The 23,107-nt window shown below is 43.5% G+C and overlaps 1 protein-coding gene across 4 annotated transcripts in view; it reads right to left on the reverse strand.

Moving 5' to 3' along the window:
* The window catches only part of PATJ (PATJ crumbs cell polarity complex component), a 288,430-nt gene extending 266,113 nt beyond the window's left edge, over positions 1 to 22,317 (reverse strand). For 2 of the 4 annotated variants that reach the window (XM_029618990.1, XM_029618989.1), the window contains exons 1-6: positions 22,170 to 22,317; positions 17,476 to 17,531; positions 17,201 to 17,382; positions 7,325 to 7,522; positions 4,921 to 5,060; positions 470 to 665 (exon numbers count right to left, since the gene is read on the reverse strand). In XM_029618990.1, coding sequence (XP_029474850.1) covers positions 470 to 665; positions 4,921 to 5,060; positions 7,325 to 7,522; positions 17,201 to 17,382; positions 17,476 to 17,497 — 738 coding nt within the window. In that variant the 5' untranslated portion in view covers positions 17,498 to 17,531; positions 22,170 to 22,317. Of the gene's footprint in view, positions 1 to 469; positions 666 to 4,920; positions 5,061 to 7,324; positions 7,523 to 17,200; positions 17,383 to 17,475; positions 17,532 to 21,332; positions 22,075 to 22,169 lie in introns of those variants that run through there. The other 2 variants (XM_029618987.1, XM_029618988.1) reach the window with 2 other exon arrangements.
* Between the last annotated feature and the right edge of the window lie 790 nt (positions 22,318 to 23,107).

The raw sequence follows: 23,107 nt of genomic DNA on the forward strand, positions 1-23,107 counted from the left end.
TGAACAGCATTTTGAGAAATCAGAAATAAGGATCCTGAGCAGTCGAAAAGCAAGTACCCCGAATGCAGAGAAGATTTCTCAAAATGCTGATCAGCGTCAGGATATATATTAAGGGTTATAGGAGTAACCAGCTTTGCCAATAACGAGACTTGACAAGGTAAGTGTACACCGTTTCAAATAACATTTTAGTTACAATTATAGAACAGAGAAAAAAGCAAGTGGAGAGACCAGTGATGATAACTGTAAATAGCAGACGACATTGTGGAGGCTGTGAAAGTTTTACATTATTTGATGGTCTCTAGTTTTCATGATGATCCTTTTTGAAGGTGGTGGTGTTTTTTGCTGAATATTCTGAAAAGGACAAAGGATCCCATGAAGTAAGGCGAATCACATATCTATCAGGTTGACTACATAGTCGAAAATCATCTTACATGCTGCAAAAGTCAATGCCGTAGGCTTCAGAACTTACAGTTTCGTGTGCTGTATCACCTGGCAGGCTGTTGGCAGCTCTATTGTTTCTGGGCGCTTGATCCCTGGCAACAACCAAATGTACGAATCCTGCAGACTGCTGAAGCAAAGCAATAGCCTGCTGATGGGAAATATTCTGATCCAGTGGTGTGTGATTAATGGCCAGGATGTGGTCACTTTCCTTTAATCTTCCATCTCTGAATATGATTAAAAAAAAAAAAAAAGCAAAAGCCTTTACATTGAAATGGCACCACAGGACCTGGGTTCAATCCCCAAGGCCAGGACTCTGCTCCCTGAGATGGCCAGGGCTGCTGTGGAGGCAGTGTGTACTGGCGAGACTCAGGGGACCAAAATTAGCCAGCTTCGGGAGGGAGCCACTGTTTGTAGCTCCTCACTGAAGAATGTCACAGTGATGGCTGAGTTGAGAGCATTGGGAGGGCTTTGGAAAAGGGGAAAAAATACCAGGTAGTTGCAGATGAAGGGTCATGGCATCTCCCAAGTCAGAAGTATTAAACTTTAACCATGAGTAGGTTCAGCTCGTATTTACACAGAAGACAATGCATATGAATATATGCTCAAGCAAGAAATGTACGATAAATGTATGTTCTTTTTTAAAACCAGCTTCCCTCACTGAATAGATTTATGGAAATTAAAGTTATAGGTGAGATCTTTTTATACAGTGTTTCTTAGTCTTATTATAAAGTATGATGTATCTTTCCCATGCGACTGCTTTATATGTTCCTTGTATCGCACCCAAGTGACTGTTCTGTTTTTCAATGTAAACCGGTGTGATCTGTATTTTATACAGGAACGTCGGTATATAAGAATTTAAAAATAAATAAAATAAAAATGATGCACAATGCCAAACACAAAACAAACCCTGTGACCAAAAAGATTTGCAACACTAAAAAAAAAAAAAAAAACCCAAACAAAAAAAAAAAGCCAATGCACAAACAAAATACACCAGAACCACTTTAAAGAAACTGAATCTCTCCAAGACTCAATGCCTACAAAACTAATCAGGAAAATAGATCACTACACAATTCTGTGGCCTCTTCTGGCCTCTGATTTAGCAAAATCCAATAGTCGTGTCATTCAGAAATGTTTAAAGCTTTCACACAGGGCCTTTTGGGCTCCCCATGGTAACTTCTGAATAAAGCACTCCCAAACAACGTTTCGGTAAAACTTCACCGACACCCATCCCACAGCAGCAGAATGAGCACCACGGAAGCCAAGGTCATAGGAGCCAACTTTTCAAAATGACCAGAGGTGCGAAACTCAACACAGACTGAAAACATTTTGCTCAATATTGCAGGTGCACAAACACCTTCAGAGCAGGCACCTACAGCCAAGGCTCAAATCCTGCTGATACCCTGGGGGGGGGCAGATAACCTTATGCGCGTAGGGGGGGGGGGTTACGCGCGCCAGGCCTATTTTTAAAAGGCCCAGCGGCGCACGTATGTCCCGGGGCTTTTCTGAATGGGCGGACAGGGGGCGGGGCGGGGGCGTGGCCGAGGACTCCGGCACAGCAGCCAGGGGATCATGCGTCAGCACAGCACTCGGCCGGCAGGCGTAACTTCCGAAACAAAGGTACGGGGTTTGTTTGTTTTTTCGGGCTGGAGGGTGGGGGGGGGGAGGGATCGGGGAAAGCCAGCTGGTCTCCCCGAGGGCTCGGCGCGTGCAAGGTGCACTAGTGTGCGCTCCCTTGCGCACGCCGACCCATGTGCGCGAGTGGCTGCGCGCACATGTTATAAAATCGAGCGTACATTTTAAAATCTGCCCCTTTGTGACCTTAGACAAAGTCACTTCACCCTCCATTGCCTCAGGTTGAAACTTGAGGCCTTATATACTAAGTATTTTTCCCATAGACATAGAATGGGAGAAACCCTTTAATAAAATAGCCTGCTTAGATTGCAAACCCTCTGAGGACAGGGAACTCCCCTACTGTATCTGAATCCAACATGCACCGAGCTAAATCTAAATAAATACAAACATCTCGGCCATCATTCTTTAGATTGGTATATCCTGGGTGGAACATGGGATGGGTGTGGAGAGCGCACAGTGTGCTAAAGATAATATCTGAATGTGCAAACTGGATCTATCCACATTGTTTTTCAGAGCTCTGTGTAGATTGCAATATCCTTTAAAAGTCCAGCAAGAGAGACTGAAGTACATGAGCTATCAAGCCCACACAGACCTCCTCTTCCCACAATCTACGGACACTCGTTTTCTTCAGGATCCACACAGCTTCTAGAACTCTTTCAGAAGTGGCGAAGAGCTTTATGGTAAAAGGATGGGAGGTAGAGGTTCTGAAGGATCTAGAATGGATGGGGGGGTGCCTTTCCAGTCATTACAGGAAGTGGAGCGAGACTGCGGATTTGCTGCTCAGGCATCATCAGCTCCGACTTCCGAGTCTGAGCCCACCACACACGGGGCACAGCAGGGGGTGTAGAGGGGGATGCCGAGCACACGGTTTGTATTTCAATATATGCTATTGTATTTTCTGTCTTTATGTATTTTGATTGTTATTTTTGTTACGTTGCAAGCCACTCTGTCTATTTTGGAGGAGGGCAGCATATGAATTGAAAGTGTAATACAATGCAATGTAATATGTAAGGAATTTTAAGGAGAAAAAAGGTGATGCGGGTAATCAGCTAACAGAGTTATGAGACCTGTATGTCAAGGATGGGATCTTGAACAACTGTACAGACTGCTTAATATATTTCATCCTTCAACCACATTCAAAATATGCTACCTACCTGAAAAGATACATTTTCTGGACACAACAACCTAAAATCAACAACAGTCACGTACAAACATTTTTTTTTTTTTTTTTGCAAAAACTCTGACAGTTATAACCCTCTTCACAGCTCCAGTTTCCATCCTTCACATATAAAAAAAAAAGTTCATTCTAAACAGTAAAGTCATATCCAAAAAGACCTGGATAGACACTTCAGCGTAACCATGGGATCCTCCCCAAGATGGGAGCGAAGGAGACAGCAATGCAGGGGAGTGCTCGGAAGTGCCATGGGCTGCGGGGTGACATAAAGCTTGGCAGTAGCAGAAGCTTGGGGGGGGGGGGGGGGGATAAGCGAGACGTCAGAGGATGGACCGGTAGTGCCCATGGGTTGGGAGAGGGAACCGGACACACAAGAGTATTCACGAGGGGAGTGGGAGGGATGAGGTGGTAATCAATGGTGTCACAAGGGGTGGGGGGGCGCAGAAAGCAAGCAAGGCTGGGAGTTAGGTAATCAACAGCACCATGGACGTGGAAGAGGTGGGGGCAGAGTGCAGAAAAAAACACGGAAGGAGGGGGGGGGGGGGAGGAGAAGACAGCGTCTGACTGGAAGAAAGGGAGAGGAGGGATGAGCTAAGGCATGAATGAAAAGGGGGAAGAGAGAGACCGTCAGCAGAAGGGAGCAGAGGAGAGAGAGAGACAGCAGCAACTTGGGAGGGGATAGGAGAGAAGGATGAGGGGTTTTTTCTTAACAGAGTGTCAAACTAATTCAATAAACCTTCAGTACATTTCTCAGATTCACAAACCTCTCTGTAAAGTTTTGCAAACAACGCTGAGCCAGAAAAATCATTTGAGATCCACAGCCATTGCTAAAAGACGATGAATTGCGAAAAGAAATATTCCCTGCTCCTCCAATTCAAACTTTTTGACAGTCATACCATCTAAAGCAAAAACTGGTCAGAAGCAAGCTTCAAAGAGAAAGAAAAAATGAACAAAGCTGCAAACTGTGCCATGACAGTTACCCACACAGGAAGGACAGCGTACAAATTATGTTTAGTTACCGACAACTGTTACAGGTCTAACATCAGTCAAATAAAAATGAATCACTTGTAACTTGGTTGTTGATCTTTACTCAATGTGTCTAAGTCAAGGATGGCGAACTCCAGTCCTCGAGTGCCATAAACAGGCCAGGATTTCAGCATTCCTACAATGAATATGCATGAGATAGATTACATACAATGGAGGAAGAGCATGCAAATATATCTCATGCATATTCACTGTAGATATCCTGAAAACCTGGCCTGTTTGTGGCACTCAAGAACTGGAGCGCACCATCCCTGGTCTAAGTGGGCAAGCGCAGTAGTCACATTACCCTCTGCAGGGATTCAGAAACCGAAAACTAGTTTTGCTGAATTCCACTTTGAAGAGAAATACAATTAAATCAGCTGACTTCCCTAAGCTGAAACTAAGCATCCATCTATCACAACAGGAAAGTTAAAAAAAAAAAAAAAAATGATATGGGTGAGTGCACACAAGACAAGACATGCAGAGCAAATGGTAACCTTTCATATATTTTTTTTTTTTGCTGCATTAGAAAAGTACCAAGCTGAGGCCTCAGCTGAGCAAAAAAAACCCCAGGAACTATTTGTAGAAAAGAAAAATCCAGAGCAATAAATATTTTGATTCTGAAAAGAAACAATGATAAAATGTCTCACCTCTCTGCTATGCCGCCTGGTTGAACTTCCTTTATAAATATACCAGCTTCTCCCAGGTTTACATTCTTGAGTGCAACCACACTAAATCCAAGGCCTCCTACAGAAGGCTTTTCGATATCTATATATTCAATTTGCCTCCCCTAATGGAAAAAAAAAAAGTATTGATTCCTTTAGTTTGTTAGGTTTCTGCCAACGCGCTTAATCTGCTGTAGTGAAACCTGCGAGGGGGGGGAGATTTATTTCCTGTTAGAATGAACAAACTCAGCGCCTTTCAGAATAAATTAAATTCGGCAGAGGATCTCTCACTTCATTACTTCCAGTGAAGAAGGGAACGAGGGGGCACCAGCGAGCTCCGTGCGCTGCTGCCTGTGAACCTCGGGGAATTCACCAGTTTATTCTCACACTTCCATTCTCAAGCAAAATATTAAGTTGGGAGACGAGATGCAAAGTCGGATGAAAACTGCGAAGGGAATGAGCCTGCGTGCAAGCGCGGCTAGAGACATTTTGCAACACCTGACGCACAAACAACCTTGCTACAATATAAATACGTATTACTATGCGTTGTAATTTGCAGGCATGTTTACAAAAACAAGATTGCCGTTTTCCACACACAAAACTGCTTTCTAGGAAGACAAGAGAGGAGTGAATTTGATTAGGTAAAGAATCTAATGTTTCAGGTGGGTTTTTGTTAATTAGATGTTAGAGCAGCCTTTCTGTAAAGGTCCCGCAAGCATTAAATCCGATAAATTCACTGAAGAAGGGGAGGAAGAGGGGATAAGGGAATGGCCCAAAAAAAAAAAAAAAAAAAGAAGGGAACTCTGCAAACTAAACTTCTGAAATCCAAGCACAGCTGAAAAACAAGTTTATAGAGACAAAGAATCTTGATATTTACAAAGGCAATCTGGTAAGAACGGCAAAATATTCAGCCACCTCCATTCATGCTTGGCCAGGACAAAATCTTCTCTCATCTTATTCTTCCATCTCCAATGCTTCAACGCGATATCATTTTCTCAATGGTTTGTTTTGGGGAGGGGGGCTGTAATGGGTGGTTTGTGCTATTGGCGAAAATAAATTAAGTTTAATGAAACAACAATTCTGAGCTAGGTCATCCCAAAAGGTGATTTTAAAGCTGTGGCAATTTGAATAAAAAAAAAAATATGAATGCACATTTTTCTCTATCGATGCCACAGCCCAGCCTTTAACGCTAAATGAAGATGATCTTCAAAGGCCTAAAAAAATGGCTGCAGTATATTAATCCTTTAAAAAAATCAAATTTTAAAAGCATAACTTTTTTTTATTCACTAAGCATATGTGAAAGGACATTTAACAATAAAACATATGGATACATCTAGTAGATTTTTACCCATTTTGTGCCATCTTTATTGAATAAGACCCTTAGAAGGAAGTTCAGTTTACTGACTTAATATGCCACTTTACTTGTGCAAATCAGAGCATGTTAGACTGAAGGAATACCTGCATCTACCAACACTGTCTTTGGATTGACTTGTATTCTCAGTTCCCTGAATGCTGACTTGGTATTCCTGAGTGTGAAAGAAGATGATATGCTATATAACTGTAGTCTATGGAGTCTCCACTAGATGGCCCTAGTTCCCAGCCCTTGGTTAGACAGCAGCAAGAGGACGCACCATTCTATACAGCACCTCCCCCAGAGGATGTCTGGATTGGAAAACCCTTTAGGCACAAAAGAAGGGAGCTATCCCAGGGTCTACTGTGGCAGTACAGACTTGGTTTTGAGGGAGAAGGAACTGTTTCAGTGTACTCTCCAAGTTAGGTCCCCAGATTAGCACAGACGGGAGAGACACTGCCCTGCCAGTTCCCCATAGTCACAGAAATGGGAAAAAAGCCATACAGGTGAGTTTTCAAAGGAATTAGACATGTTAATGTAGCAAACTATTGTAACAATTTTCAAAAGCCTATTTTCGCTGGTAAAGTAAAACCCAGTTTTAAGCATGTAAATGCTTTTGAAAATCAGGTCCTTAATGAATGAGGCCCTAGATCTGTGCTTACAAGCACATTGTCTTTCAGAAAAAGGGTTAAAGTCTTCGTTTTTCAGCAAGCAATTGGGTAGCGTTATAAGATAAAACACAATCTTAGATGCCAGGCTTGGGTGTTTTAGTATCACTATTTTGTTTTATACTTTTATTACTATGTTTCACATCTGTGTATTTTATTGTATTACGGATGATATTTTGTTCTCCACTGTGATCAAATATTTTGGATTAGTAGCTTATAAATATTTGTAAATAAATAAAATACTTAAATATCCCAGAGACATACAGCATCGACGTTAGTACCTCAACCATAAAGATCCATGCTGGATATATGGAAGTGTTGCATTACTGCATATAACAACGTATGGAAGTCTGGATTTCAATTGTTTTACCTCTGCCATCTGTTGAATGACTTTTCCAAATTCATCATCTCTCAGTTTTGGAAGCAGTACTCTGGATGGAACAGATCTATCAAAAGTGCCGTAAGAATTCCCATTCCTTTTGATCTGAGAGTGATCAGCATTGAAGACCAACAGCCCTTTCTTAGAGAAATCAAATTCTGCTGAATGATCTGCAGGCATGCGCTTCAGCTGTAGAATAAGGCAGAAGGGAAGAACAATTTAACTACCAAATAGATTTGATTTATAAAAACCCAAACATTGCAGCAAATACTGTGTAAGCACATAACTAACATAAAAGGACTGAATTCAAGACGTAGCATTTCATGCACCAAGGCATAAATATAAACAAGTTATTACCAGCATGATGGTTCAACACATTTGGGGTAGAATGTACAGCTATTACTGTCAAGAAGTGCAATTCAATTCACACAAGAGCTAGTCAAGCTACAAATGTACGAGTGGTCAACTGGGAATTGCAGACTTCAATATGCCAGGCAAGGAGGTAGTTCTTCAGAAACAAATGCCTTCTTGAAGCAGATTCTGCTAGAGAAAAGTACGATTAGAGCAGCAGACCTCCAAAACTGTTTTAATATATTAAACCATGCAGCTTAATGGTATATACTGAAGCTTTAACACAGCCAAAGAGGCAGCTTTGTTAAAATGAATAGGGTGCATCGTGCTATCATAAACATACCATTTACCCCTTGACAATATAATTAAGTTTTTTTAAAAAAGTGATTTCCCCAGGGTATAACTTAAACCTTTTACATGGCCATACATTCAGATTTCATTCATCAGAAAAGCACGAGTCAGTCTGATTACGCAATCTGAAATCTTTCGGCGAACAAGAAAGTGAAAGGTCTGAATCCCTATTAGCTGGGCCTCTTCAAAATGGACTCACTTCTAACAAAAAGCAACGAGGATACTAAGTCAACAGCTTTCTGCTGGACACAAGAAACCTGATGTATCATTAGCATCCCGTGATAATCTCACTCACAAGCAACACTAAAAACGCAAGCAACCTTTAGAGCCGGCCAGGCTTTCAGGAGATCCACAATGAAAATGCACGAGATAAAATTTGCATGCACTGGAAGCAAATTCACTGTGGATCTCCTGAAACCTTGTCTGGCTGGGGTTCCCCTAGGACCCCTTTGGGAACCACTGCTTTAGGGAATTCTGAGCAGGATAAAGCTAGGGGTAGGATGCTGAGGAAAAAGGCTATTACAGCCCAGGCTTCTGCCGAGCAGAGAGGCCGCTGCTGCACGCTGGATAGGAGAGAAAGATTGAGTTGAAGAGACTGGAGCAGGGCTCCAAAAACATGGGTGCCTAAGTGCCAGAGGAAACAAGGAAGCATGCACCTCCACAGGGGAACATTTGATTCTCTCATCTTAAAAAAAAACTGCGTGGCTTCTTCCTGCCTGCAGCATAATTTTCTTTGATTCTTCTTATCTGCTCTTCCGAAGGTACCACTGCCACCTGCCCCAGAGCCACTGCCTGCCTGGAAATAGAGCCTGAGGTGCCATGAAAGACCCCCCCCCCCCTCTGACTGAACCCCTCCACCCAAAAGCAGTTGCAGGAAAGCTTCCTGCACTTCCTGCCAAGCACTGCTTAAGTACAGAAGGTATGATCTGACTTTCCTGAAGAGGTGCCACAGAATGGCTTCCTTTCCTGCTTGCTGGATCTGACTTACACCACAAAATCGTGAAAAGGCCTCTATAGCACCAAGGTGCACTTGTTCTGAAGAGGGGGTGAGACCTGGGTAAGAAAGTTGAAACAAGTATTTTAACAGATGCTTAGGGGTTGCAAGAAAATGGGTCCAAAGCATTTGTTGACACCATTTAGAGTACCTACTCCATTTGAAGGCATAATTTCTTCTAGTTGAAGGTTTTGTAGATGAGACTGGTATGTCCACTACCTCTATGCGTAAGTGGAGATCAATGATCACCGAGTGCTCAACATCCAAGCAGTGAGGTTGAGAACGGAAAGGTTGGGATGGTACAACACCCCATCTCCCTCATGTATGGGAGGATTGATGGAACGTCGTATGAGATATGCATACCAAACCCGACTGGGCCAAGTCAGGGCTATGAGAATCAGCCAAACATGGTCCTGAAGAACCTTCTGCATTCTTCTGGTGATAAGCAGGAACAGTGGAAAAGTGTACATAAGGCTTTATCCCCAATCGGAGGAAAGCATCTTGAGCTAGACTGTGATCACTTGGCAGAATTGAGCAAAATTGATTTAGTTTTGTGTTCTGCTGTGATACAAAAAGGTTCACTGATAGTAGACCCCATAAACTGAAGAGTTCGTCAGCCACTGATTGTTGTAGAGATTGCTAGTGTGTTTGAAATACTCTGCTGAGACAATCTGCCAGCATACTGGAGATGCCCAGCAGATAGGTGGCCTGGAAAGTAGTTCAATTTCTTTCTGTCCAATTTCAGATTTTTAGGGCTTCCTGGCAGAGAGGCCATAATCCTCCTTGCTTAACATAAAATATGGCAACCTAGTTTAGCTTGATCAGGATGCTCTTCCCCTGAAGATGATGTGCAAACGTTGATATAGCGTATCTGATTGCTCTCAATTCTAGTAGACTGATTCGATTTCAAAGTGGCTATCTTGAAGAGTCCAGATGCCTTGTGCTTGAAGAGTCCTGGTCGGATGCCCCATCCTTTGGTGGAGGCATTTGTCACCAGTAACACTTGATAGGAGAGCAAGAGAAGAGGGGCTCCATCCTTGAAAACTCAGAGGTATAGCCACTACTTCCCATTTCACAGTCACTGTGATTTGCACTGGAGACAAAACCGGTCAAGATAGTTGATCCCATTGAGTACATAGACCCCCACTGGAAATAGTGGATATGAAGATGGATTAGCAGGACCACATAAATGGCCAATGCTATATGACCAAGCACTATAAGGAGCTTTCTGGCTTATGAGTATGGAGACTGTGGATGAGCGACATCATGATATTCGCTCAGTCAGGAGGCAGGAATGCTCTTTCCTGTAGTGAATTTATCCAAGCCTCGATGAATTTGTCTCTCGAGTGGACGCCATGTTAGATTTTTCAAAATTGAGCAGAAAACTTAAGCAGTGTAGAAGATCTATGATAGAGTTCAGAGAGTAGAGCACTTCATCTTGTAATTTTGCTGTGATTAGCTAATCATCCAGGTATGGAAAGACTTGATATTCCCTGGTGACAAAGATTCCACTACCATGAGGGATCAAAACCTAGGCCCAGGTTTGGTCTGGGCCTGTTGTGTGGTTTTCAGCTGATGGTGTTCTCTTTATCGAGGCCTGGCCGGAAATGGCATTTGATCATGGGCTGGAGGTGGCAGCAGATGGTACTACTGAAAAAACTTGTAAGGCCTCCTGTGGAAGTATGAATGATAGGAGGCAGGTGGTACCTTACAGACTATCCAATTTATTGAGGCATGAGCTTTTGGAGGACTCCACTTCATCTGTTGCATCTGATGAAGGTGCACCTGCCTCGTGTCATTTTTGCCGTACCAAACTAAAATGGCTATCCCTCTGAAGATCTGTGGAAAAATGGTCGTTTGTATGGGTAGAAGTGACATCTCACTGTGAAGGGCAATTCAGGAACCGTCGAGAGCAACTGCATTGCCACATTTTGGTAATTTATCTGAGCAACTATCTTTCAGAGCTTTTTCCCAAATAGATTGTCCTCCAAGCAGGGGAGGCCCACCAGTTTTTTGTGGACTTCCTCAAGGATGCTACTTGCTCAAAGCCATGCCATATGTCTAGTCCAAATGGAGGACGAGGAGGTACATGAAACAGCACCAAAGGCTTCTTGGACTGATCGAAATAGGTGGTGAATACTCTCTTCCACATCCAGGAGTGAATGTGGATAGTAGTTACCTTGCTCAGTGGCCAAGGCAGAAGCAACCTTCGGATCGAGCATCCTTAGAACAGCACTGTCTAAGAATAGTTTGTGTAAGGACTGATCTAGCAGGAGAATAAGGAAGGTGAAATTTAATCTTACCTGTTAATTTCCTTTGCTTGGGTCCTGCTTGACCAGTCCAAATTACACCCAAGAATACTGTCTTGCCTATGAGAAACCAGAGTAGTAACACATAAAGGAGACCGACCACAGGCCATGGTTTTATCAGGGAATCTCTCTCGCTGGACCCTAGTTCCTTCCATCGACTGAAGAACCTGTGTAACTTGGTGTTGGCCCAGGTCACCATTCCCATTAAGTCCATTGATGGATGCCCCATTGTTGTACAATCATCTGGAAGGCTTCTTGACCAAGTTGCCATTCCCCAGGATCTAGCCTGTTTCTTCTTAAGAAATTGGCTTAGACATTCTCGATTCCCACAATGTGAGAGGCTGAAAGAAGATGTAAGTTCTGCTCTGCCCACCAGAAGAGCATGCCTGCTTCTATTACTAGGGTATGGATGCAGGTACCCCCTTGCTTGTTTACATGTTTATTTATTTTTTTAATTTGGATTTATATTCCGCTTTTTAACACTTCAAAGTGGATTACATTCAGATACATTATGCTTCTTCCATAGCATTGTCTGACAATATTCTTAACGCCTTCTGTAATGTTTCCCTGTTGCAAGGGTCATCCCTCAACCAGCAGTACTCACCCCAGAATGCTGACTGACTCCAAAAAGGCAGGAACACTGCAATGACGCCATCTGCAACACTGCTCCCTGAGCTCCCCTACATGCATGCGCGGAGCTGCAACTTATAAAGTCTCTGCATCTGGAAAACCGGCTACCAGCACATAGTGATGACATCACATGGCTGGCTATACAAGGCCTAGCCATACTTCGCAGGATTGCCTCAGCAACAGGTCTCCCTGCTCGGCTGCAGTGTATGTTGTTCCTACGTTTGTTCCTGATCCTGCCTTACCTTGTCCAGACTGTCTTACCCAGTCCAGTTGCTGTCCTTGGCTTTCCTTATCCCGGTCCTTCTCCAGTCTATTCAGTACTGACCTCTGCCTTGGACACGGATTTCCCCCCTTGCCTGCCACCTGCCTCTGACCTCAGCAATGAATTCTGTCTATGCCCTGTTTGCCACCTGCCTCTCAACTTCTGGCTAATTGCTTCACCACTGCCTATTCAGAAGTTGGTCTTGCTCCAGACCTCTCTCTTTCCCTTTGGGACCCTTGCTTAAGTTCTGCCGACCCCTGGAACCCAAAGGCTCAACCCGTGGGGAATGGAGCTGGTATAGGTGAAGCTCCAGTCTAGTCCCAACCAGGATGTGTTCACCAGCTGCCGATATGGACCTAGTAGGTTCGCATACTAGGCTGTATCAACCACGTCGCAGCACAAGGGTCCACTATCCTTACACCTTCCCTCTTACCAAGAAAAGAGAAGGAAATGGAAAAGGACCCATCTTATGGCCCTTGTCTCTAGCCTGTTTTAGACCATGCCGACTCTTTGACCATTGGCCAGGAGTCACCTACCCTAGGCAATGGGCTTTCTAGCTGACTATACTGGTATTCATGGTTACAGTGATCCAAGGATGGTCCAAGTCTGTGCCCTTTAAAAGATTGTAGGGTTCTGACTACCACCCCCAAGCCTTTTTATACCATTGAGGTTATCAGGAAGCGATATTCTCTTGACTCAGGGGACCACTGGGTCAGAAAGGACTGCTGCAATGGGCACTTATGTGCTCTGAACCATGGAACTAGATTTAAAGCTGCTGTCATCAGCCCTAAAAGATGAAGGTAGTCCCATATTCTGGGTGCATTTTGGACCCGGAAGCATTGTACTTAAACTATCAGTTTGGATACCCTTTTTGGAGTTAGTGACCCTTCCTTCTGTTACACTGAACAGGGCACCTAGAAATCAGAGGGACTGGGAGGGATTAAGGCTGCTCTTTGAATAGTTCACTATCCATCCCAGTGGCTCCATAAGCTATACCACACTCTCTGTGGCGTGCTGGTCCTGATAAGCTAGTTGTTCAGGCAGGGATGGACCATTATGCTCTGTTTCCACAGTGCCACTGTCACTACCACCATCACCTTGGTGAAAGTTCTTGAAACATACACAAGGCTGAAAGGGAGGTTTTGAAATTGGAAATATTTGCCTAATATACAGAAGTGAAGAAGCTTCTAATAGGTACTCAAAATCAGGATGTGAAAATACACTTCTGCCAGGTCCAGGGATATCAGAAATGCATCCTTCCTGACATGTGGAAAGCGTGGAGAGAAGCGTTCCCATCCGTAAGTGCAGGTTCTTGATGACACCTCTCAGGTCCAGGACAAAGGACCCATCCTTCTTTGTGACTATTAAATAAATGAAGTTGCCCTGCCCTTGTTCCCGAGAAAGGACCAGGACTATGGCTTGAAGGTTTTATAACCTAAGGTAGCCTTTATTGCTTCCCACTTGGTACTCAAGGAGCATGGAGAAACCATAAAGACTCTGGGAACCGGGGCAGTCAATTCTGGGGCATAAACCCTTTGAATGTCTAAGGACCCATCGGTCTGCTGTTATGCACATCCTCTCTGTGAAAAACGCCAAGAGGTATCAACCTACTGGTGGTATCATGGGACAGACTGCTGAATATCACAGAGACAGGAGACTTGCACCTGCACCAGCAGGAATGAGTCTTATTATTGGTATTCTGTAGGGGATGTATATTTAGTTGAGGTGAACTCACTGAAGCGCTGGCGTCTTGAGCCACAAGTGCCTGGCCAAGCTTTGCCTTCCTCCAAAGCTTGGATTCTCCTAGGTCCTTGATTAGTTTTTCCAATTATTCTCTAAATAGCAGGCCTCCTCTAAATGGCAACTTATAACGGCGAGGCTGGGATGAAGAATCCACTGTCCAGTTGCAGAGCCAGAGGAGCCTCCTAGCTGCCACCCCTGAGGCAACTGCCCAAGAAGCCATTTGGTTGAGGTCATACATAGCATCTGCCAGAAAGCTACACCTGACTCTTCACTTTCTGGGAGTTGTTGGGTCCGGCGAACTCGAGCTACTTAACTCCCATATATGGTGACCTGAAGAGGTATGGCATTTAGTAGAAAAGGCTTTTTAAAGATAACCTCAATTTTCCTATCTTGAGAGTCCTTCAAAGCCGTCCTTCCATCAGCTGGAATCGATTTGTGGGTAACCACTGAGACCAGGACTTCCACCCTGGGAATTCTGAGAAGATTTTTATCTTATCTTGCTTATGATTCTACTTCCCTTTTAAACCTCCCTGGGGGAGTCCCAGTCTGTTAATATCAAGCTTTTTAAGGCTTAGATGTAATGGACTGGCCCTTCAGGGGCCTCCAAATCCTCCTGCAGGACTGGATCTCCTTTCATTTGGTCCCCCAACTGTGGCCTCTGAAATTTTAAGAATGGCCATTACATTAGAAACCAGGGCTGGCAGTTCGTCTCTATGGAATAGTCTCACCATATCAAGGATTCTTCTTCCTGCGAAGAACATTCCCTTTTCTCTAGGAAATCTAGAAGGGTAGTATGCTCAGATTCTTCCCCTGAAACGTATACTTCACGACATTCCTTAGTAAGGGTTTGCCTGGTGGAGCCTGAAGCCTTTAACTATTGCCTTAGAATCCTTTAAAGATAGCTCTAAAGTCTGTATATATTACCTGATTTTGGTAAGATGCTTCTCTGCACTTTCTTGGCTTGCTTTAGGCCGGGTACCTGAACTATTTCAGTGTAGCAAGCCATTAATTCATTACTAGTCCCAAAAGTGGGATGCGCCTGGCATGGCTAAAAGAGGGTCTATGTCAAACTTCTACTTAGCGCAGAATGCCTGGTGTATAAGAAGAATAAAATTGGGTGAGCAAACTCCATATAGAGCCATGGGAGTTTCTTGTTGCAGCTCCTGTGGAGCTATGTCTACCTCCAGCCAAGCTGGAAGCAACCCCCAGCTCCTTCCCGATGAGTCTGAGGACAGTGCAGAGGTCATCAGTGCATGGGATCTGGATGTTTTCTGCCTCATGCAGACCCAAGTTGGCTCCTAAAATTTCTGCGGATTCATCCTGCTCCTCCTGAGAGGCTGTTCCAGCACCGGCACGCTCCTGTTCTGCCAGCTAGATTTCCTTATCGCAGACTGGGGAAGAGAGACCCCACAACTTTCAGGAGCCTTCTGGAGCTGCAGATCGCACACCGCAGCACCGCTTTCCCCTGAAGCCTGGTTGCTTTGCTTTTTTATTTCTAATTGCGGGAGGCAGCCTTGCCAAGAGCATGGGAAGGAGATGTGTTGAAAAATTCTACTGCAACTTTCCTTCCCTGTTTGCATGCTAGCCCGCCCCTAAATGCAGGTCAAGCCACTTGCACCCCCCATCGACCCAGCTCTACTCACCATTACCGGGAGCCTCATTGAGCCTGCGTTGGTTCCTGATCCTGCCTTGCCAAAGGCAAAGACAAGGGAGTAGTTGGCAGGGAGGAGGATGTCCATCCTCAAGCACTTCAATCCCTAGGCCTTTTTTTAAATTTATTTTATTGGGATCCAAACCCAAAGGCAAGTTCAACAGGAAAAGAGAGAAGAGAGAAGAGTTCTCCCCCCCACTATGGTTGCAGCCTTCTACTGGGGAATCCATCCCCAGGGACCGATACCCCAGGGGCCAGTAGGCACAACAAGGCCTAGGCCTAACTAGGGCCCTGGGAGCCCTAATCTACAGCTGCTGAAGACCGCGGCTACCGTCAACTGCCTCACCTCAGCCCACACCTTCCTTATAGCTGGACGTGATGTCACAAGGGAAAAGAAGGTGGGTCCTTGGTCTCCAGAAACTGTGAAGGGGAGAATTCTCATGTGTAAGGCCTGATCTAGTAAGAGGATAAGGAAAAAGAAAACTGTTCTGTATTACATAAGGCAGTAATGCTCTCCAGCCAAGATATTTTACAGAGAAATTTCTACCCAAAGGATAAACATGGAGCTTGTAATGTCATATTTTATTGCTATTTCAAACATGACCTACAATAAAAATTGTCTTCTGGATACAAATATGATAGATAAGTTGTTAAAATGAGTACAGTGGACCCTTGACTTACGAACTCAATTGGTTCCAGAGGGCTGGTTGTAACTCAAGTTGGTTGTAAGTCAAGACTATTTTTTCCATAGGAAATAATGGAAATACCCATAATGTGTTCCGAACCTCCCAAAGCACATCTTACCTAACATTTTCATAATTAAAAAAGGTTGTATAATGTCTGTAATTACCAGAAACACCAATAATTTCCTAGTGTACTCACCAAAAAATTATAAAATGTGCCTAGCCTACCAGAAGCAATTTCACCTCCTCCACCAGTTCCTTTACGATATCTGCATATGGACTCTCTACCTGGGTAACATCAAGCTAGATTGAGCGAACACTGCACAAATCTCATCTTTGTGTGAGTTTCCTCACTCCAAAGGTCATCAAATCTTCACAAGAGTGCACTGTTCTGTTCATACGTCTCACTCTGCATGTCAAAGCGGCCCCTAACCCCTACACTAATACCTACATCTCACCTCGAGTAACTAGGTGGGCCTCATATAGGGGTATAAATACCTACCTAGTATGAGGGCATTATGGCTAGTCTCTCTCTGAAAAGATTTTGGTTGTAACTCGAAATCTGTTCGTAACTCAAAACCGGACAACTTGGTCGTAAGTCAAGCCGGTCATAACTCTAGGGTCCACTGTATACTCGTTTCCTGCATTGCTATTGGTTAACAAGAGATACATCACGGCTACCAATACGTACCTCAAAACAAACTGTATCAAATCCCATCCAAGGCTATTTTGGTAAAATGCTTTGCAAGACAGATGGAATATTTGTAAATTCACATTGCACATTCAGTATCACGACGGATGATATTTATTGTTATTGTGATGGTTTCCTTCAAATAATATTTAACTATCCACTTGTTAAAACTGCAAGCAAAAATCACTTTCACTCCACTCACTTGTTCTTTTAATTGTCTGATGGACTGCTGAACAGTTAGGATCTGGTTAAACAGTGGACTTCTGAGGGTCTCTCGCAAAATATTCAGGTTCTCATTCTGGGAAGTGTCCCCTTTCTCTCTTAGTTTCCTTTGCAGTCGATCGACAACCTGCAGCACCTGATGTTTATCTAATGTAGACACCCCTGTGAACAAAAAAACCACATACATCAGCATCCTCAAAGCCGCACGATGGCTCAGCTTACTGATCTATATGTTCAATGCTTTGCCAAACATACCTGATGAAGTATTTTCAGGCATTTTGGATTTTTTCAATGGAATATGGCAGTATCACCTAGGTGAAGAAAGGTAAAGAAAAGGTTAGAAAAATGTATTCCAGTGGTAAAAGAAACAGATGTAATATAGAACATAATGGTCACTTCAACCAATGTAATTATGGGGCAGATTTTTAAAACAGCGCGCGCGGGATACATTTGTGCGCGCTACCCGGCGCGCACAAACGTACACCCGATTTTATAACATGCGCGGCCGCTGTGCCGGATCACTCGGGACCGCCCCCAGACCCCCGCCCCTTTTTCAAAGCTCCGGGACATACGCGCGTCCCGGGGCTTGCTCGTGCTGCCGAGCCTATGCAAAATAGGCTCGGCGCACGCAGGGGCAGGTTTTCAGGGTTATGCGCGTAACCCTTTGAAAATCTACCCCTATGTGACTCTATAAGATTGGTTGGGGAGGTGTTTGGATTATTTGCTTGATTTCTTATGTTTATTTTTGGGTGTTGCTTTTATATCTTACTCCATGGATTGTACTCCACTTGAAGCGTACCTTTTGATTTGATGAAGCAGAATATGAGTGCAAGAAAATTATATATATTTAGCCTCTAAGAACAGTACTTGACTATTTGCTCTGGAAAGCACAAGCACTGTAATTCTAAACAGATCAAAGAGAAAGATATTTATGTTACAAGTTCTCTTCTGTCAGGCGCAAATCCCGATGCAGTTTTAGGTTCTCAATACTAGGGATGTGCAGAGGGACGCCATACGTTGCATTCGGGATTCATATTCGTCGGGGGGCAGATACATTGCATTTGGCAAGGGGGGGCCCCCCGATACATTTATACGTTAATTCTCATTCGTTTCCCGGCTAAAATTAAATTAACTACAACCCCCCCCACACACACACACAACTACCGGTGCCATTGGACAGCCCCTGTGACATAGTAGGTCAAAGGCTATCGGCGCCATTTTGAATACCGGCAGCCGAGGGTGTGAGTGCAGGAGATGGTTCCCAGACCCCCCGCTGGACCATCAGGGAGTTTTGGTAAGTCTTGGGGTGGGGGGTCAGGAGGGTGGGGGGGGTTTGTTTAAATTGGCTCCTTTAGATGGCCGAATAATTCGGCGAAGATTCGTTGTATTCATGGGGAATCGCGATACGTTTCGCTTCCCCAAGAATACAACGAATATGGCCCTATACGATGCGGATTACCAATTCGTAGGGAACAAATGCACACCCCCTACTCAATACCCCTGTAATATATTAGCAATCAAAGCTGGTTGTCCCATCATGAATTACTTTGCTCTGCTTGCAAGCATGGACTAGTTACTTTCCCCATCTAACATCAGTTACACCGATTTATAGTTCTTTTCATTAGTTTGTAGATCTTTACCATTCTCTGCTACATGAACACAGATCTTCCTAAGGATTTCCTCAGAACCGATTATCAGATACCTTAATTTCCCACTTGAATTTTCATAACTATATATAGCCCAACATTCAGCACATTTGTTCATTTGAGGAATTCAGTATTTGCAATTTGATTTATCTTAGTTGCATTAGCTTTTTCAAACAACTGAGATGGAACTGGTTCAGTTGCCCGATATGATGGCTTTAGTTCGGTCATGGGTCACAAATTTAGAATAAAGACAGGTTTACAGCCTCAGTATTCAGGCTTTTAGTTTTTCTGCAAAATTATACTCCCCTAGCCAAAGCTATCTATAGGTCCTAGCCAAAGATACCCATCTGGATTTAGTGAGCCTACTGGAAAAGTTTATGAACATAATTCTGTCTGAAGTTAAGCAGCTTTCCAACAGGCCTGAACCGAATCCAAATGCCAACATCAAGTTTACAGAAACACCTAGAACAAAGCAGCAAGTTACATACTGAAAAGGTCTTGTGCCTCACTTAATATGTTACCAGGCATGGATTGTCACAGCAGTGCAGCTTTGTAAGCCACTAAATTAAGTAGCAAACAGAGAACAGGAAAAAAAACAAAAAATAGTAAATCAAGCCCTAAGTTTCCTGTGTTGATATTGCTGTTTGGCTTTCTGCTCCTGTTGCGATGAATATTCCAACAGCACCGCACACCATAATATTTTGGAGATGAAAGCAGATAAATCTGCAACCCAGTCAAGAACATCACTTAATGTTACATTTAATATTTTGGCGCCAGAGTAAATATAAATAACTTATGTTTCCTATAAGCTATAACAATTATGCATAACATAAGAACATAAGAAATTGCCATGCTGGGTCAGACCAAGGGTCCATCAAGCCCAGCATCCTGTTTCCAACAGAGGCCAAAACCAGGCCACAAGAACCTGGCAATTACCCAAACACTAAGAAGATCCCATGCTACTGATGCAATTAATAGCAGTGGCTATTCCCTAAGTATAACTGATTAATAGCCATTAATGGACTTCTCCTCCAAGAACTTATCCAAACCTTTTTTAAACACAGCTACACTAACCACATCCTCTGGCAACAAATTCTAGAGTTTTATTGTGCGTTGAGTGAAAAAGAATTTTATATATTATCAGCATACATCTATGCTGATAATATATAAAAATCAACATTAAAGAAAATAGTTTGACCATGCCAATAAGAAATAATTGGCAACCTCTTCCTGAAAGGGTCAGTTCTGAATAACAATCTCATGCAAAGACATTTCTACAACACTGAGGTTCTTCAAGGCAAGAATGTCCTTAAATTTAATTCCTGTATCATTTGTATTTATCATTCATTGTACTGAGCCACCTAGGCTTGCTGGCCTTAACTGGCCAATACAGGAACCAAGAGGTTAATTAAGTTCCCTAAACTACTAGAGCAAAGCTTGACAGCAACACAACAGTGTCTCATGCCAGTGAAGCAACAGCTGAATCCTTAACAACAAGTACTGGTCAATTTCAGATGCTGTCCCATCCATCACACTAATATGGTAATTATGGTTCTAAAAGTTATCTCTGTATTAAATCACAATTTTCATTTACTCAAAGGTTCTCCCTCTCCCCCCCCCCCCCCCCATTCTGAAAAAAAAAAAAAAGACTGTGAAAGACAGGGTTGGAATTCAAATTTATGATGTCAATAAGTAGTTTTGAGTTGGTCAATATTTGTTCACTTTTCATAATATATTCAGATTTATCTAGCCAAAAAGCCTGAGAATTTAAATCCCAAACTGCACATCCTCTTACAGATAAAGCTAAAGCAGGAACATTTGGTAGTTTTGACACTTTAAATTTGGCGGATTTTCAGTAATTTGTGTTTAAAATTTTGTCTTCTGCATACAAACAGAAAGAATAATCAGCCAAAAAACATTTTCAAAATGTCAGCATGGTATTGTTACAGTAAGCAGAACCCTGGCATAACTGAAAACATTAACACCATGGATATGATTTCTGTGGCATGGTATCAGAACAGTAATTATTTTTACAGAATGTGTATTGATTCATAGATCTCTGGATATTCAAGGAGATCTCATTATGAATATAAAGACTAAAAATCAATATATGATGTCAACTTACCTGGTAAGTCTTTTGCACTCAATGACATCACAATACAAATGCCAATTATCGTGAAATATATACAGAATATATCAAAAGACTGGAGAAATACATTCAACCTATTCTCACATGTCGTTCTATTTTACACCTTATTCAAAACCAGTCATTTTCTCAATTATTGCATAAGATCCTATCTACCTATTTTCTGTTTATTTATTGGTCATCAAACATTTATCAGATAAATGCTCTACTGGAAAAGGGAGGAATAGAAGAACAATAGAGAATGGAAAGATTCTAGTTATGTAGCATTGAAACATTGGTTTATTTATGATTTAGCTGACTAAAATCCTTTTCAAACTTACCCCTATGAGTTACATACAAAATAGCCTCTGTAAAGGAAATGTCCCCCTTCATAATTGTCTTTTCCTTTTGATTTTTCCCTTTCATCTTCTAATACACTTTTCATTTGTCCCTTCTTCTTATAATTAGTATTACCCCATTACTTTTTTCGACTCTGCTTTCCTCTCCCCCGAAACCTATCTCAGTGAAGGCTCACCCTGTGCACATGCCCGGCACTCATGTGCCTTCTTTTTAATACATATGCCATATAAATCACATTTCTGAAGTCGCCCATATCATGACATTGCAAAAAAGACTCTTGTTACAGCTGCCATAGGATTATGAATGTTATCTTCCAGTTTTTAAACATTTAGGTTATATCAATAACATTCTTAATAGTGTTTTTCCAACTAAATAAAACCATAGGTGCTGGTCCTCTAAAAATCAATTTCTGTTACTGATAAATATATTCAGCTTGTGAAAGTACCAACTCGCTGCTAGTTCGCTATATGAAAAACTGAAATTACATGTCCTAAAACATGCCCAAGATCAGAAGCATAGGCGCCCGCGCAGGGAACATAAGCCCAACCATCTATATGAGCGCCTAATACATGTTTATGGGTTTCAGATCTCAAAGGCCCCAAACAAACTCTGCTTTCAAGGAAATAAAGCCATGCAACTTTGCACTGCATCTTACACCATATGTATGTAAATACATATATTTATTATGAATATCCTGAAAACCAGACTTGTTGCTAGTCCTACAAGACCTAAAATAACAACCGACTTTACATCAACAGGTGACAAGAACTAATATAGGCCTTAGTACCCCACCCCCCCCGGACGCCGCGCAGATATACCTCGCAAAAGCTGAAATCACTGCCGCCCCTCAGTGTTCGCCCTCCAGCTTCCGGGTGCACCTCCGTGACGTCATCTCGCCCTCCAACACAGGTACCTAATGGCCCGCCCATAGAAACTCCGCACCCCCTTCCCGTGACGTCAGAGGGCGTCCGGGTTCCCCCCAATCCCCCTCCCCCGCCCCTTCGCTCTCTCTGCTTCTGGGCGGGGCTGAAGGCAGTGGCAGACCTACTCAAGAGCCGTAGATCCCGGCCACGGAAGTCCGTACAAGGGGAGAGGCGGGGTCGGCGAATTGGAGCGATTTCCCAGCGCCACCGCGGTAGCTCCGCCCCTTAGGTCGTCACATCCTTAAGCCGCGCCCTTTCCCACGCGAGTACGGCAGCTGGCTTTCTCTGCTCTTGAGATCCGTGCTAGGCGGGAGGGCATTTTTTGTTCTTTGCCCCCCCCAGGATTTAAGGAGGGGCCAGGTTTCCGCTTCTGCAGGCGGGGTCAGCGCTGCTCTCCTGCTCTCTGTGATCCCTATTTGCCCGCCCACCGCTCTGTCAGCTGATTTGAGACTGCAGGAGCGGCTAGAGGCGGCAGGCTGCTGGTTTCGCTCTCCTGCTGACGGGGCCGCAAAGGTGTTAGGGAGATGAAGGCGAAAATCCCAGCTCCCCTGAGCTGGGATTTTCTCAAGCTGGGGAGGCAGGGATTTGATATGAGCGGGTAACGAAATAGTTGGAATTCAGGGATGGAGACTGGGCTATGAAATTAGAGGCAGGCTAAGCGAATCTTGGGTGGCCTGAAATTGTTTCTGACAGGCTCAGGGCCGGTGCGAGGGTATTAGGCGTCTTAGGCAATCTTTGGTTTTGCACACCTGATTCTGACCCTGGACTGCCCCCTAACTGGTGGCAGTACTGTGCTCTTTGGCTATCAATGGGATTGGCCCCGCTGGCTGCCT

The sequence above is a fragment of the Rhinatrema bivittatum genome, chromosome 10 (assembly GCF_901001135.1).
Source record: "Rhinatrema bivittatum chromosome 10, aRhiBiv1.1, whole genome shotgun sequence".
In the NCBI taxonomy this organism is placed as follows: Eukaryota; Metazoa; Chordata; class Amphibia; order Gymnophiona; family Rhinatrematidae; genus Rhinatrema; species Rhinatrema bivittatum.